This window comes from Phocoena sinus, chromosome 1 (assembly GCF_008692025.1).
Source record: "Phocoena sinus isolate mPhoSin1 chromosome 1, mPhoSin1.pri, whole genome shotgun sequence".
NCBI classification, from domain to species: Eukaryota; Metazoa; Chordata; class Mammalia; order Artiodactyla; family Phocoenidae; genus Phocoena; species Phocoena sinus.
The window spans coordinates 114,019,671-114,035,859 of record NC_045763.1 but is presented as its reverse complement, the minus strand read 5'-3'; the positions used below and the strand labels follow the sequence as shown (position 1 = coordinate 114,035,859).

The 16,189-nt window shown below is 37.8% G+C and overlaps 1 protein-coding gene across 7 annotated transcripts in view; it reads left to right on the top strand.

Moving 5' to 3' along the window:
* The window catches only part of ASH1L (ASH1 like histone lysine methyltransferase), a 217,358-nt gene that overhangs the window by 88,902 nt on the left and 112,267 nt on the right, over positions 1 to 16,189 (top strand). For all 7 annotated transcript variants that reach the window (XM_032622913.1, XM_032622966.1, XM_032622947.1 and 4 more), the window contains 2 exons: positions 657 to 1,398; positions 12,798 to 12,977. In XM_032622913.1, the coding sequence (XP_032478804.1) occupies positions 657 to 1,398; positions 12,798 to 12,977 (922 nt within the window). The remainder of the gene's footprint in view (positions 1 to 656; positions 1,399 to 12,797; positions 12,978 to 16,189) is intronic.

Genomic DNA, 16,189 nt, shown 5'->3' with positions numbered 1-16,189 from the left:
GTTGTATATATGGTGGGATTGGAAGGGAGTCCTCTATTATGAACTCCTTCTGGAAAACAAAACGAGTAATTCCAACAAATACTTCTCCCAGTTAGACCAACTGAAAGCAGCAATTGATGATCCAGAATTAGTCAGCAGAAAATGCATAATCTTCCATCAGGATAACACAAGACCACATGTTTCTTTGATGACCAGGCAAAAACTCTTACAGCTTGTCTGGGAAGTTTTGATTCATCCTCCGTATTCACCAGACATTTTACCTTCGGATTTCCATTTATTTAGGTCTTCACTAAATTCTCTTAATGGAAAAAATTTCTATTCCCTGGAAGACTGTAAAAGGCACCTGGAACAGTTCTTTGCTCAAAAAGATAAAAAGTTTTGGGAAGATGGAATTATGAAGTTGCCTGAAAAATGGCAGAAGGTAGTGGAACAAAAGAGTGGATACATTGTTCAATAAAGTTCTTGGTGGAAATGAAAAATGTGTCTTTTATTTTTACTTAAAAACCGAAGGCACTTTTTTGGCCAACCCAATATTATGATATTTAATCTTGCTATGAAAAATAGAGTGGTATTCCTTGTCCTTTATTCTTTGTAAAGTTATTTAAATAACCAGTTGTGTTCAGTTTTTATCATGTGTGATTTGTTGTCTTATTTAGTGAACGGAGTTCCGTCTCGAAGTCCAAGATTGGTTTCTTCTGGGGATGACTCTGTGGATAGTCTGCTGCAGCGGCTGGTACAACATGAGGACCAAGAGCCCCTGGAGAAAAATATTGATGCTGTGATCGCATCTGCCTCTGTGCCACCTTCCTCCAGTCCAGTCCATAGCCACGGCAAGGAGCGAACCCTGGGAAAACCAGACAGCCTTCTAGTGCCTGCAGTCCCCAGTGACTCTTGCAGTAGTAGCATCTCACTCCTTTCTGAAAAGTTGCCCAGCAGCCATTCCCCCCATCATATCAAGAGAAGTGTAGTAGAAGCTATGCAGCGCCAAGCTCGGAAAATGTGCAATTATGACAAAATCTTGGCCACCAAGAAAAACCTAGACCACGTCAATAAAATTTTAAAAGCCAAAAAACTTCAAAGACAGGCCAGGACAGGGAATAACTTTGTGAAACGCAGGCCAGGTCGACCTCGGAAATGTCCCCTCCAGGCTGTGGTATCAATGCAAGCATTCCAAGCTGCCCAATTTGTCAGCCCAAAATTAAATGAAGGTGAAGAAGGAACAGCACTGCACCTTGGCCCTGATACAGTTACAGATGTCATTGAAGCTGTCGTTCAGAGTGTAAACCTGAACTCAGAACATAAAAAGGGATTGAAGAGGAAAAGTTGGCTGTTGGAAGAACAGACCAAGAAAAAGCAGAAGCCATTCCCAGAAGAAGAAGAACAAGAAAATACTAAAAGGTAATTTCTTGTTTAACATTTTGAGTAGAGGAAACTAGCTTATGCACAAATGTAACATATCTGTGCAGCTGAATTGTTCATTTAATCTAACAACCTTTTACTACATAAGACCTGTTCTTTTTTGTTATAAGTGTTCGTTCTTATGGCTGTCCAAAATTGTAAATAATTAAGAAGCAAGGGGGAATGTAACAATCTAACACAAGGCCCTTACTATACAGATGAGGAAATCAAGACCCAGAGAGATTGTGTGTTTTATCCAGTGTATAAACATGAGTGGAATTATTTTTACTATCACACTATTTTATCTCCTTGGTGCTCTAAAACTTTTCATCCCTATCGTCAAATACATTTTTTAAGTCTTTCTGTGTGTTAGATTTTTTTCTTTATTAATTAAATAATTTATGGCTGCATTGGGTCTTTGTTGCTGCGCGTGGGCTTTATTTAGTTGCAGTGAGAGGGGGCTACTCTTTGTTGCAGTGCGCGGCTTCTCATTGTGGTGGCTTCTCATTGCAGAGCACGGGCACTAGGCGCTTGGGCTTCTGTAGTTGTGGCTCGCGGGCTCTAGAGCGCAGACTCAGTAATTGTGGTGCACGGGCTTAGTTGCTCCGCGGCATGTGGGATCTTCCCGGACCAGGGCTCTAACCCATGTCCCCTGCATTGGCAGGCAGATGCTTAATTAGTGCACTACCAGGGAAGCCCCTAGATTGTTTTTTAATAGTTTCTTTTTTATATTTTTACTTTTCCCCAAAAGGTGTAGGGCAGAGGTCAAAAATCACCCCCCACCCCCACCCCCGAGAAGACCATTTAATCCTTTTGTTATATATCCAACCAGATTCTTTCCCTGAAGGAATATCTGATTTTTATTTTACTTATTTATTTATTTTTTGGCCTCTCCATGTGGCATATGGGATCTTAGTTCCCTGACCAGGGATGGAACCCGTGTTCCCTGCCGTGGAAGCACGCAGTCTTAACCACTGGACCACCTCTGTTTACAGAAGTTTTTCGTAGCTCTCTATGCATACATCTATGAAAAAAATACTTTTTTTATAGAGAATATATGGGATTTAAATTTCTTTCCTGAGAATACACACTCATAAATAAATCAGTGAAACCAGAAGTTTACTGATTCACGAGTTAAAGTCTCTTCACATGATCTCACTTCTTCTCAAATCCTATTTTCATGGATAAGACTGTTAATATATTGTGTATCCTTTAATACTTTTCTTATGCATTTACAAATACGTGCATATGCAAAGCTGTTATTTTATATAAGTGGTAACATACATATACTTAATTTTGTAACAACTTTTCTCTTTATAATCTTGGTGATCTTGTCATTTAGTACATATAGAATTACCTTATTGCATGTTAAGAATATATCATAATTTAATTATTCTCCTTCAAAGGGTTACATATTACTTTTTTACATATAGGTCTTAAATCAGCTGAAATTTACTCTTGTATAAGGTATGAGTTAGTGCTATGTTTATTGCCAGTTATTTATCAAGGTTGCAGATTTGTAAGCATTTTTGTTTTATATGTAGTGTCTATAATTTATATTCCCATTGGATTTTTGTGAAGGTTTTTTCTTTGAAAGGAGAAAAAATTTAATTAAGAGATTTAAATTTTTTGTTTTTTTGGTTTTTTGGTTTTTTTTGCGGTACGCGGGCCTCACACCGTTGTGGCCTCTCCCATTGCGGAACACAGGCTCTGGATGCGCAGGCTCAGCAGCCATGGCTCATGGGCCCAGCCGCTCCGCGGCATGTGGGATCTTCCTGGACTGGGACACGAACCTGTGTCCCTTGCATCGGCAGGCAGACTCTCAGCCACTGCGCCACCAGGGAAGCCCAATTTTTTGTATTTTTACATGGCGGTCTTAGCACTATTAATTGATCATCATTTCCCTACTTGTTTGAAATGATACCTTTATCATATAATAAATTCTTAAATATCTTTGGGTCTTAGGGTCTTCTTTTATATTTTTATATTCTGTTCCCATCAGTCTGTTTTGTTATCAATCTGTTATTTCTGTTTTCATTACTGAGGCTTTTAAAATATCTACAAACAGAATGACTTTTGCCTTCGCTATAGTAAGAAAGTGACAATTTGAAACATCTTAACCAATCACTTTAGGAAGGGTCATGTTAAAAATGCGCCTCAGAGAAAAGGCTTTATTTCAGATAAGCCCTTCTCTTCCAGCAAGTTCTAGTAGCATTAGTCAGCAACATTAAACACTTATTTTCCACAAAATTATATTCTGGAATTTGAGGAGATTATAAAGAGAAAGATACAGTTTCCACCCTCAAGAGATTGTATAGGTAAGGACATGGCACAATGAGTTCCCAGAGATAGCAACAGTTTTTCACCTTTCTCGAACTGGAACCTACTGTAGCACTTGTTATATAGCAGGAGTTTGTTCATTTGTTTCTTTATTTTATTTTTAAAATTTATTTATTTATTTATTTTTGGCTGCGTTGAGTCTTCGGTGCTGCACACCGTCTTTCTCTACTTGCAGCAAGCAGGGGCTACTCTTCGTTGCAGTGTACGGGCTTGTCACTGCAGTGGCTTCTCTTGTTGTGGAGCATGAGCTCCAGGCATGCAGGCTTCACTAGTTGTGTCACGTGGGCTCAGTAGTTGTGGCTCTCAGGCTCTAGAGCACAGCGCAGTATTTGTGGCACACGGGCTTAGTTGCTCCGCAGCATGTGGGATCTTCCTGGACCAGGGCTCGAACCCATGTCACCTGCATTGGCAGGCAGATTCTTAACCACTGCACCACCAGGGAAGTCCCTCTTCATTTATTTCTAAATTATTTATTGCAAAATTATTTCATGTGCTGAGGGTAAATACAGTTGTAAGCAAATATATAAATATTCCCTGTCCTCATGGTTCTTACATTCTAACTATTATGAAGAATTATTTAGGTTTATGAGCTTATATTAGAGGTAATTGACTCAGTTTTTTTGTGGAAGTAATGACTAAGGTAAAATCTGAAGAACAGACTTTATTTGTTATTTAGAGGAGCAACACCAGAGCATACATTTTAGACTGGTAAGTATGAAAAATCATGGCAGGTTCAGGGAAATGAAAGAAACGTTTTGCGGCCAAAACACATTAATTAGAGTAGTATGGTGTCAAATGGGTCTAGAGAAAAGGTGGTAGGGACCAGATCTTGCAGAGGTCCTTGTACACCATGTTAAAGAGTTTGATCACTATTCATTGATTAATAACAAACCAGAATGCAAAAGAATATTGTAATGATTATGAGCTGGGTTCTAGAGTCAGAAAAACCTGGGTTCAAATCCTGGATCTAAAAGGAAAAAAGAAAAAATTTTTAAACTCATGTAAAAAAATAAAATAATTAAAATATTTAGAACTGAGTAAATACTGTGCTACATATTGAAATTTGGGTTGTATCTAAAGAGGTACTAGAGGGAGATTCATAGCCATTAATGCTTATATTATTTTATAAGCCATTAATGCTTATATTATTTTCAAGAATGCTGAAAATTTATGAATGAGGATATTACCAAACAAAACTTATGTCTGCTTGCTGGTACACAGTAAAGCCAAACTAATGATACCAGGTTGTGGTGAGGGAAAGTGCAGCATTTATTACAGGATGCCAAGCAAGGAGTTCAGGACAGGTAGTGCTTAAAAAGCCCGAATTCCCTGATGGGTTTTAGGAAAACATTTTTATCTTTAATTTTTAAAATTAATCTTTAGTGGCGTATAGTTCTCTACAATGTTGTGTTAGTTTCTGCTGTACAGCAAAGTGAATCAGCTATACATATACATATATCCCCTCTTTTTTGGATTTCCTTCCCATTTAGATCACCACAGAGCATTGAGTAGAGTTCCCTGAGCTATATACAGTAGGTTCTCATTAGTTATCTATTTTATACATGATATTGATAGTGTATATATGTCAATCCCAATCTCCCAATTCATCCCACCTCCCTCCTTTCGCTCTTGGTATCCATTCGTTTGTTCTCTACATCTTTGTCTCTATTTCTGCTTTGCAAATAAGATCATCTGTACCATTTTTCTAGACTCCACATATATGTGTTAATATACGATATTTGTTTTTCTCTTTCTGAGTTACTTCACTCTTCATGACAGTCTCTAGGTCCATCCACTTCTCTACAAATGACCCAGTTTTGTTCCTTTTTATGGCTGAGTAATATTCTATTGTATATATGTACCACATCTTCTTTATCCATTCTTCTGTTGATGGACATTTAGGTTGCTTCCATATCCTGGCTATTGTAAATAGTGCTGCAGTGAACATTGGGGTGCATGTGTCTTTTTTTCAATTATGGTTGCTGGGTCATATGGTAGTTCCATATATAGTTTTTTAAGGAACCCACCATACTGTTCTCCATAGGTGGCCATATCAATTTACATTCCCAGCAGTGCAAGAGGGTTCCCTTTTCTCCACACCCTCTCCAGCATTTATTGTTTGTAGAATTTTTGATGATGGCCATTCTGACCAGTGTGAGGTGATACCTCACTGTAGTTTTGATTTGCATTTCTCTAATAATTAGTGATGTTGAGCATCCTTTCATGTGTTTGTTGGCCATCTGTATGTCTTCTTTGGAGAAATGTCTATAGGTCTTCTGCCCATTTTTTGATTGGGTTGTTTGTCTTTCTCATAGTGAGCTGCATGAGCTGTTTGTATAATTTGGAGGTTAATATTTTCTCACCTGCTTCATTTGCGAATATTTTCTCCCATTCTCACGGCTGTCTGTTCGTCTTGTTTATGGCTTCCTTTGCTGTGCAAAAGCTTTTAAGTTTAATTAGGTCCCTTTTGTTTATTTTTGTTTTTATTTTCATTACTCTAGGAAGTGGGTCTAAAAAGATCTTACTGTAATTTATGTCAAGGACTTTTCTGCCTATGTTTTCCTCTAAGAGTTTTATAGTGTCTGCCTTGCATTCAGGTCTTTAATCCATTTTGAGTTTATTTTTGTGTATGGTGTTAGGGAGTGTTCTGATTTCATTCTTTTACATGTAGCTGTCCAGTTTTCCCAGCACCACTTACCGAAGAGGCTGTCTTTTCTCCATTGTATATTCTTGCCTCCTTTGTCATAGATTAGGTGACCATAAGTGCATGGATTTATCTCTGGGCTTAGGAAAGCATCTTTAAAGGCAAGGTGAGGGAGGGACATCCCAGGTATATGATCAGCTCATGCACAAATCTGCAATTGGTTGATGGTGAGGTAACAGGGTGGTGTCACAGAGGTTAAGATTATCAATCCTTAGGTGCCAGTAGGTCTGTGGTGCTTATGATCATCAAGTAAGTAATTTCTCCCATTTGGTTTTAGCATCTGTAAAACAACTTCAGGAAATGTGCATCAGATACTATTATCTAGGTACTTCAGAGAGGAAATAAGCAGAGGATATAGGGGAGGGGTCTGTCCTGGGAAGACCCCATAGGGTCCTTCTTGGTTACAAATAGTCCAGTTAAGAAATTCTAAAAACAATGGGACTTCCCTGGTGGCACAGTGGTTAAGAATCCGCCTGCTAATGAAAGGAACACGGGTTTGAGCCTTGGTCCGGGAAGATTCCACGTGCCGCGGAGCAACTAAGCCCACGAGCAACAACTACTGAAGCCTGTGCACCTGGAGCCTGTGCTCCACAACAAGAGAAGCCACCACAATGAGCAGCCTGCACACTCTAACGAAGCGTAACCCCCCCCTTTGCCGCAACTAGGGAAAGCCCGTGTGCAGCAACGAAGACCCATTGCAGCCAAAATTTTTAAATTTATTTAAAAAAGAAAAGAAATTAGAAAAATGAGAATAAGCCCCAAAATGTAAAGGACAGAGATAAAACATACACATTAAATTAACAAAATGAAGCTAAGGTACAGTAGAGAGAGTCACTGAAGACCAAAGTTTGTAATACTAATGATAACGAATAAAATATACAAACTTCCGGTAAGGTTGATCAATAAAGGAAGAGAAAGGGAATAATAAAATTAGGAACTAAAAAGGAAATAAGCTATATATGAGAGATTAAAATGTGAGTACTCTAAGAACTTTATGCCCAACAAATTGTAAAACTCAGTTGAAATGTATGTGCTGTTTTCCTAGGAAAAATACCTACTCAGCAAGAAATACCCTTTGTCCTTCTGTAATGTAAATTGAATCTACAACGTCTTGCCACACGAAAGCACCAGGACCAGGTTTAAAAGAGGGTTCTATCTCTCTTTAAAAAGATCATTTCAGTCTCATTAAAACTCTTTAGAGAATATGAAGGGAGTTTGAAGAGGAATACACATACAGAAAGTATATAAATAGAAGTAACCAGTTTAAAAAATTATTTTTAATAAATTTATTTATTTGTTTTTGGCAGCATTGGGTCTTCGTTGCTGTGCGCAGCCTTCCTCTCGTGGTGGGTGCGCGAGCTTCTCATTACGGTGGCTTCTCTTGTTGCAGAGCACAGGCTTAGTTGCTCTGCAGCATGTGGGATCTTCCTGGGCCAGGGCTTGAACCCATGTCCCCTGTATTGGCAGGCAGATTCTTAACCACTGTGCCACCACGGAAGCCCTAAAAAATTGTTTTATAAAGTTAACACCTATGTAGATACAGAACAGGTGAACATATAGAACATTGGTAGCATCCCATGTTCTTTCCCAGTCATACACCACTTCCTTGCCAGTAGCTATAATCAATCTCCTGAATTTTACCTTTTTTCATACCATTTAAGTATTCAATGTAGACAATATAGTTTAGTTTATCCTTCCTGAACTTCACTGAAATGGAATTATACAGGACATATGCTTTTGTGCCTCACCTTTTTTGCTCAACATATAAATGTAAAACCATCTCTGTTGTTGCATGTTGCTGTAGTTACCTCCTTTTTGTTATTTTATAGTTATCCATTGTTTGTATGTAATAGTCTTCCTTTTTTTAAAATTTTTTTGAAGTATAGTTGATTTACAATGTGTTAATTTCTGCTGTACAGCAAAGTGACTCAGTTATACATATATTTTTTTTTCATATTCTTTTCTATTTATGGTTTATCACAGGATATTGAATATAGTTGCCTGTGCTATACAGTAGGACCTTGTTTATCCATCCTATATATACTAGTTTGCACTTGCTAATCCCAAACTCCCAATCCTTTCCTTCCCCACCTCTCCTCCCCCTTGGCAACCACAAGTCTGTTCTCTATGTCTGTGAGTCTGTTTCTGTTTTGTAGATAGGTTCATTTGTGTCGTATTTTAGATTCCACATGTAAGTGACAACATATGGTATTTGTCTTTCTGACTTACTTCGATGAGTATGATAATCTCTAGATCCATCCATGTTGATACAGATATAGAGTTTTTCTGTTTTACTCTTGGGTTATTTTCATTTTGACACTATTACCCAAAAATGCTGCTCTTAACATTCCTCTAATGTTCACTGGTGGATATGGACACTAATTCCTCTAGGGTTTATACCTAGGAATGGAATCACTGAATGAAACAATGGATTTGCCCCAAGACTTAATTTTAAGCTATGGTATATTGAGCTAGCATGGAACTGAATATAGAATTGGATAAGAGAAACGGATCCATACATGCAAGCTTGCTATATGATGGAGGTGACACTACATATCAATAAGGAAATAAAATTATATTCAATAAATGGTGCCCCAGAAGTTGATATTGCATAGGAATGGGAATGAAATTGGATTCTGTCTTAATCCATGTATAAAAATCAGTTCCCAGTTGGTTAAATAAATACATAAGTGTAAAAAGCAAGCCTTCAAACTTTTAAAGGCTAATACAGAAGGAGGAAAACTTTATGACCTTGTTTCTCAGAAAGGAGTTCATAAACAAGATATCAAAAGCAGTAAGCATACAGGTAAAGATTGATATACTGCATTATTATTAAAACTAAGAATTTCCGTTTATCAAACATCATCCGAATAAATGTATGAAAACTTGCTACAAACTGGGAGAAGAAATTTATAAGATATAATTTATAGGGCTTCCCTGGTGGCGCAGTGGTTGAGAGTCTGCCTGCCGATGCAGGGGACGCGGGTTCGTGCCCCGGTCTGGGAAGATCCCACATGCCGCGGAGTGGCTGGGCCCGTGAGCCATGGCTGCTGAGCCTGCGCGTCCCGTGCTCCACAACGGGAGAGGCCACAACAGTGAGAGGCCCGTGTACTGCAAAAAAAAAAAGAAGATATAATTTATACATTTTTGGTATCCAGAGTATGTAACCAAAAAAGTATTTCAAAACAACCCAGTATGATCCAGCAATTACCTTTTACACAGCTTAGGAAAACTCCTGCCCAATGATCACCAGAAAGCATTTTTTTGGAAAAGTAGTAGCAAGATGGATTATAATATATAGAAACTGGAAATATCCCAGATTAACAGGAAAAGGAATAAGTATATTATAGTTTTTTGTACAATGGAATATGATATGGTAATAAAAATTAATGAATTATAGTTGACATGTAATGATAATGAATCAGTCTTAGACAAGATTAAATGAAAGAAACAAGACCCTAAAAATGATATACTAACTGATTTTGTTTTTATAAAGCAAAAAAAAGCCACAAAAATAAACAATGTATTGTCTTAATGTAGATAAATATATCATAAGCCATATTTTATTTTATTTATTTTTAAATTTTTTGGCTGTGCCACGTGGCTTGTGAGATCTTAGTTCCCTGACCAGGGATTGAACCCAGGCCATGGCAGTGAAAGCACTGAGTCCTAACCACTGGACTGCCAGGGAATTCCCATAAAGCCATATTTTAAAATACCTTACCTCTTCTTCTTTCTCTTTTCTTTCCTGAAGAATTCAGTCTTAAAGCCATTTGGTAGGTATCTGTATGGGATGTGGAAACCATGGTGACCCTGAGCTGGGTGTTGGAGGCTTATTGAGGTGAAGAGTTGGGTTATGGGGCGAGGGCAAGGGAATGTTAACCCAGCCTACGGTGTCAGAGCCCAAGTGGGATAAGAAGGATGTTCTTGTAATGAGAGTGCACAGTGTCGGGTATTAGGGACCAGCAAGGTTAGGAAGTGTCCATCTCAGATCTCCTTAATAAGAATTTTTAAAATTCTGTGAGTAGGCATTTGCATTTCCTTTAAAGCCCTCAAGGTGATTCTGATATACATGGTCTATAGACAGAACTTGGAGAAACATGGCACTTGAAGAGTTTATATATGTAGAATATATACAGACACATATAAGCAGGAAAGCAGAAAACATTTTTGATTTTAGGAGGAAGAAACATAATGTAAGGCACAGAAAAAATGAATTTGGCTATAAGGAGAATAGGAAAAAATAAAATATGAAGCCAATCCATCTCATAACCAAGTAAGATTTATCCCAGTTATACAAAACTTGTTCAGCATTTGAAAATCACGTTAACAGGCTAAAGAAGAAATATCACAAGGTCATATCAGTAAATGCAGAAAATTTTTTGACAAAAATCTAACACATGTTCATGATAAAAAGATAGCAATCTAGGAATAAAAAGAAACTACCTCAACCTAATAAAAGCTATATGTAAAAAACCCACAGCTGACAACTTCAGTGGTGAAAGACAGAGGTTTTCCACTATTATCAGAAACTAGGAAAGGAAGCCCACTTTTGCCGCTTCAGTACAATTTTGTATTGAAATTCCTAACCAGAGCAGTTAGGCAAGAAAAAGAAAAGCCTGTGTTTATGGGGTGGAAGACTTAAGGTATCAGTACTACCCAAAGTGATCTACAGATTCAGTGCAATCCGTATTAAAATCCCAGTGATGTTTTCTGTGAAATAGAAAAATCCATCCTAAAATTCATGAGGAATCTCAAGGGATTCCAAATAGCCAAAACAATCTTGAAGAAAAAGAACAAAATTGGAGGACTCACACTTCTATATTTTTTTCTTTTTATTGTCCTTTTGCACTGGCTATGACCTTTAACTGATGTTGAATTTAAGTTATGAGAGCAGACATTTGTCTTTTCATTGATATTTGGGAAACTGTATTCAGTCTTTCACTATTAAGTATGAGGCAAAAAGAAAATCTAGGAAATTCCCTGATACGTCATTGCTTAGGTCCCAAGGTACCTAGCCAATCTGTGTGCTTATGTTTATTTTATATATAATTTCAAGGGTTTTTAGTTGTACTTAATGGGAGGATAGGTAGAAGTGTCTGTTCCATCTTTGCCTGGAACTATATTCACCTTAATTTTTAAAGATGTTTTTGATTGATTTAGAATTCTCTTTTGACAGGCTCCTCCCCTCCCCTTCCTTTTAGCACTTCCAGATGTCTTTTCATTGCCTTCTGGCTTGCATTATTTCAGACATGAAATCTGCATTCATTCTTATTTTTGTACTCCTGTATAGACTGTGTATTTTTTCTCTGGCTCTTTTTATTTTCTTCATCAATAGTTTTCAGGAAGTTTATTATGATATGCCATACTTGATTTTTTTTTTAGTTTATATTGTTTCTGGTTTGTTTAGCTTCTTGGAACTTTGGGTTTATACTTTTTATCAAATTTAGAAAAATTTTGGTCATTGCTCTTTTTTTTCATTTTGAATTTTTTAATATTGTAAATGTCACATTATTGTGTGTATGTTTTTTGTTCTTTTCTATATGTTCGATTTTATTTTGGTAGGCAGTTAAGTTACTTGTGGATCGGTTTGGATTCTTTTGAAGATAGTTTTTAAGCTTTATTAGAGCTGGCTTTTATTCCAGAGATAGTTGAGCCCTACAAAAATGGATAATGTTACCCTCTGGGATCTCTATTGAATGCCCACAGTGTTGGGCAGTGTCTTTCACTCTCCCTAGTGGAATCTGAGTATCTGTCATCATGTGGGAGCTCTGGAAATTGTTTAGGTTATAATACTCTGGTGGTTCTTTGTCCAGCCTTATGGAATTTCACCTTGCACATACACAAACTTAGTATTTAGCAATGTACTAAAGGAGACCCTTACACAGATTTCTAGAGTTATTTTTCTCCATAGCTTTCTCCACTCCAGTACTCTGCCTCACAAATTCTAAATACCTCAGCCTCTCCATATTCTGATCTCTTTTCAACTCATTAAGTTGGCCATTCTCTGCTTTGGCTCTACTCCCTCTACCTCAGTCCTTGTAAAGGCAAAGTGGTTATAGGAATCATCTCTTTCTATTTTATTTCCAATTTTCTCAGGGATCACAGTGCTATAGTCGCTGTTGTCCAGTGTCTGATAATTGTTTCATAAACTTACTTCAGGTTTATTGTACTTTGCCGTGTTTCTATTAGTTTCTGTCAGGAGGACAGAAATCTGGTATCTGTTACTCCAGCATGACCAGATGAGGAAGTCCACATGTCTCTTTTTATAATTGCTCTAATGTTTTTTTAAGTAGATAATTATTTGTAGGAAAAAAATTTCACCATAAAATTATCTTTAAACTTCTCTTTCTAGCTTTACTGAAGCAGCAGTTGAGATTCCCAGTCCTCCTGAAACCCCAGCCAAACCTCCCGAACCTGAAAGTACCTTGCAGCCTGTGCTTTCTCTCATCCCAAGAGAAAAGAAGGCCCCACGTCCCCCAAAGAAGAAGTATCAGAAAGCAGGGCTGTATTCTGATGTTTACAAAACTACAGAGTAAGTAGTGGTACCTATCAGCTGACATCCTTTAAAGACTTGTCATTCTTCCATGTTTTAAATAATACTTTGACTATCAAGAAAAACAAAAAACAATACAAATGTAATATACACAAATACAAATCTCATCACAAGCACCTCATTGTTCACTGTACTCATGATATGTTGTTTGGGGCTAATTATTTTCCCTGATCTTTATCTTCTCTCTGCCTTTCTAGATTATATTTCTGTAGTTTGGATTCTAATGATGCCTGTTTTGTTAATTGAAATTAAGAAAAGGGACACTCTGCTTGTATCTAAAATGATCTTGATGGTTTTCTACATTCATTCCTCATTTGTTAAATGCTGTGTTCCAAACTATTTGCCAGATGAGTAAAATACTTCTTATTTTTAAGAACTTCATATTCCGTTGGGAAAGTTCAGCTTGATAAGTCCTCTGATGGAAACATTTTAAAACCCCAGAGAGCTATCAACTCACTATATCATTCATTAAGAAGTAGTTCACAGAGTATACTTGAGTTAGGTTTTGGACATTCAGCAGTAGTTTGCAAGATGGAGAAGGGCATTCCAGTTAGGATAGCATGTACCAGGGCACATCCTAGGATGCGAAGACTTTTCATGTATTAGAACAACTCAGAAGTTCACTTTTTCTGAAATATGGTGTTGTGGAAAATAAGCATTGTGTGATAGGGACCGTGGACTTTACTGACTCTTAAGATATTTATAAGCTATAGGAAATTTAATATACTATTTTTAGAAAAGGAAGTGCAAATTTGTGTTTTAAGATAACTCTGGCTGGGCTTCCCTGGTGGCGCCGTGGTTCAGAGTTCGCCTGCCAATGCGGGGGACATGGGTTCGTGTCCCGGTCCGGGAAGATCCCACATGCCGCGGAGTGGCTAGGCCTGTGAGCCATGGCCGCTGAGCCTGCACGTCCGGAGCCTGTGCTCCGCAGCGGGAGAGGCCACAACAGTGAGAGGCCCATGTACTGCAAAAAAAAATAATAATAATAACTCTGGCAACAGAGTGGAAAATGAATTGAATGAGAGAGTTACTAATGGCAGAAATTCACAGTATCCATCAAAAGGTCATGAGGAATTCTTGAATTTAGGCAAGAAAAGAATGAAATTGAAAGAGGAACAGTTACATTTTAGAGATACATCTGACTTGGTATGGTTAAAGTGATCATATAAATCACAACACTTTATTTTGCATTGAAAAGATCTTTCATTAATTTGCCACTGAGGTAGGTATCACATAAACTCTTTGTACTCCATTTCTGCTGCTTGGGTCATGAAAACATTTTATTAGTTAGGCTTAGTTTCAGCTGCCAATGATAAGAAACCCTCTCAAATAACCAAGACTTTTTAAAGATAAACATTTATTTTCCTTTAATTTAAAAAAAGTTGTGAAGTACACAGTTCAGAGTTAACATGGTATCTTCACAGTGTCTTCAGGGACCTAGACTCCTTTTTTTCTGTTCTTCCATTTCAACACTAAGCTTGCGTTCCTATGGTTACCTTTTGTTCCAACATAACTGCCATAAGGTCTTCATTACAGAGAGGATAAAAGAGGAAAAGGGAGTAAAAAGCAAGTATTGTACCTTCTTTGTAAGGAAGCATTATGGAGTGAATGTGTTCCCCTGAAATTTCATATATTGAACCCCTAATCCCCAATGTGATGATATTTAGAGATGGGGCCTTTAGGAAGTATTGAATAATTATAGGTTATTTGGGTGGAGCCCTCCTGAATGAGATTAACATCCTTATAAAGAGAGACACAGAGAGAGATGATTTCTCTCTCTACTCTGTGAGTATACAACAAGAAAGCAGTATCTGCAAGCCAGGAAGAGGGCTCTCACTTAGAACCCAGCCCTGATCTTGGACTTCCCAGCCTCCAGAACAGTGAGAAATAAAATTTTGTTACTTAGACCACCAAGTCTATGGTAATTAATTCATAGACTTACCATAGACTTACCTTTCTTAGTCTAAGAAAGGAAACTTCAAAACCTTATTTACAGTTACTGACTGAAACATAGTCATGTAACCATACTTCAGCCACAGGGAAGGCTGAGAAATAATGGTCATTATTTCAGGTGACAATGCCTGAAAGAAAATTAGCATTGTCACTACAAATGAGAAAATGAAAATGCATTTGGGGAAGATCTAATACAGTTACGATTTTAAAGGAATGTTTTTGCTGAATAGAAAAGCAGGTATAAAGTTCTCCGCTAAAAACTATATTTCAAGTTTTGGTTTTGGGTTTTGGGTTTTTTTTTTTTTATATATTTGGTTATGCCGGGTCTTAGTTTCAGCATGTGGGTTCTTCGTTGCCAAGTGCGGGATCTTCGTTGCGGCATGTGGGATCTAGTTCCCTGACCAGCGATCAAACCCGTGCTCCCTGCATTGGGAGCGTAGAGTCTTAGACACCGGACCACCAGGGAACTCACTGTAGTTAAAGTTTTACTTCTACTTTTTGACAAATATACTTCTTCTGGATTAAATTCCTAAAAATGAGAGATTAATAATAAAATCAGACTGTTCCTCAAAAGATCAGTATCATCAACTACATTAGTGTTTTAAAATGTCTCTAGTCAGATAAAAGTCTTTCACTCTGAAAAGGACCTTTTTTATGTTAGAACTAGCTCTTCATCTCATAGAAATAAATGAGAAGAAAATGGTTTATTTTGGATATTTTTTACTTTTTTTTTTTCGGTACGCGGGCCTCTCACTGTTGTGGCCTCTCCAGCTGCACAGCACAGGCTCCGGACACGCAGGCTCAGCGGCCATGGCTCACGGGCCCAGCCGCTCCGCGGCGTGTGGGATCCTCCCAGACCAGGGCACGAACCTGCGTCCCCTGCATCAGCAGGCGGACTCTCAACCACTGCGCCACCAGGGAAGCCCTATTTTGGAATATCTTTTAAAACAGGTCAAATAATACACGTGTGCATTCTTAGAAACTGTGAAGCCAATATATTTTTGTGGGCTGGCTGTTTTTTGTTGGTAGCAATTGGGGTGGGAATTGTTTGTTTTGTTTTTTAAATTAATAAACAATTATTCAGAGCAGTTTTAGGTTCACAACAGAATTGTTGGAAAGTATAGAGATTTTGCATATACCCCCTGTCCTTATGCATGCACAACATCCCCTACTATGGACATCCTGCACCACAGTGGTACCTTTATTACAATCAATGAACCTGTATTGACACAGTATCA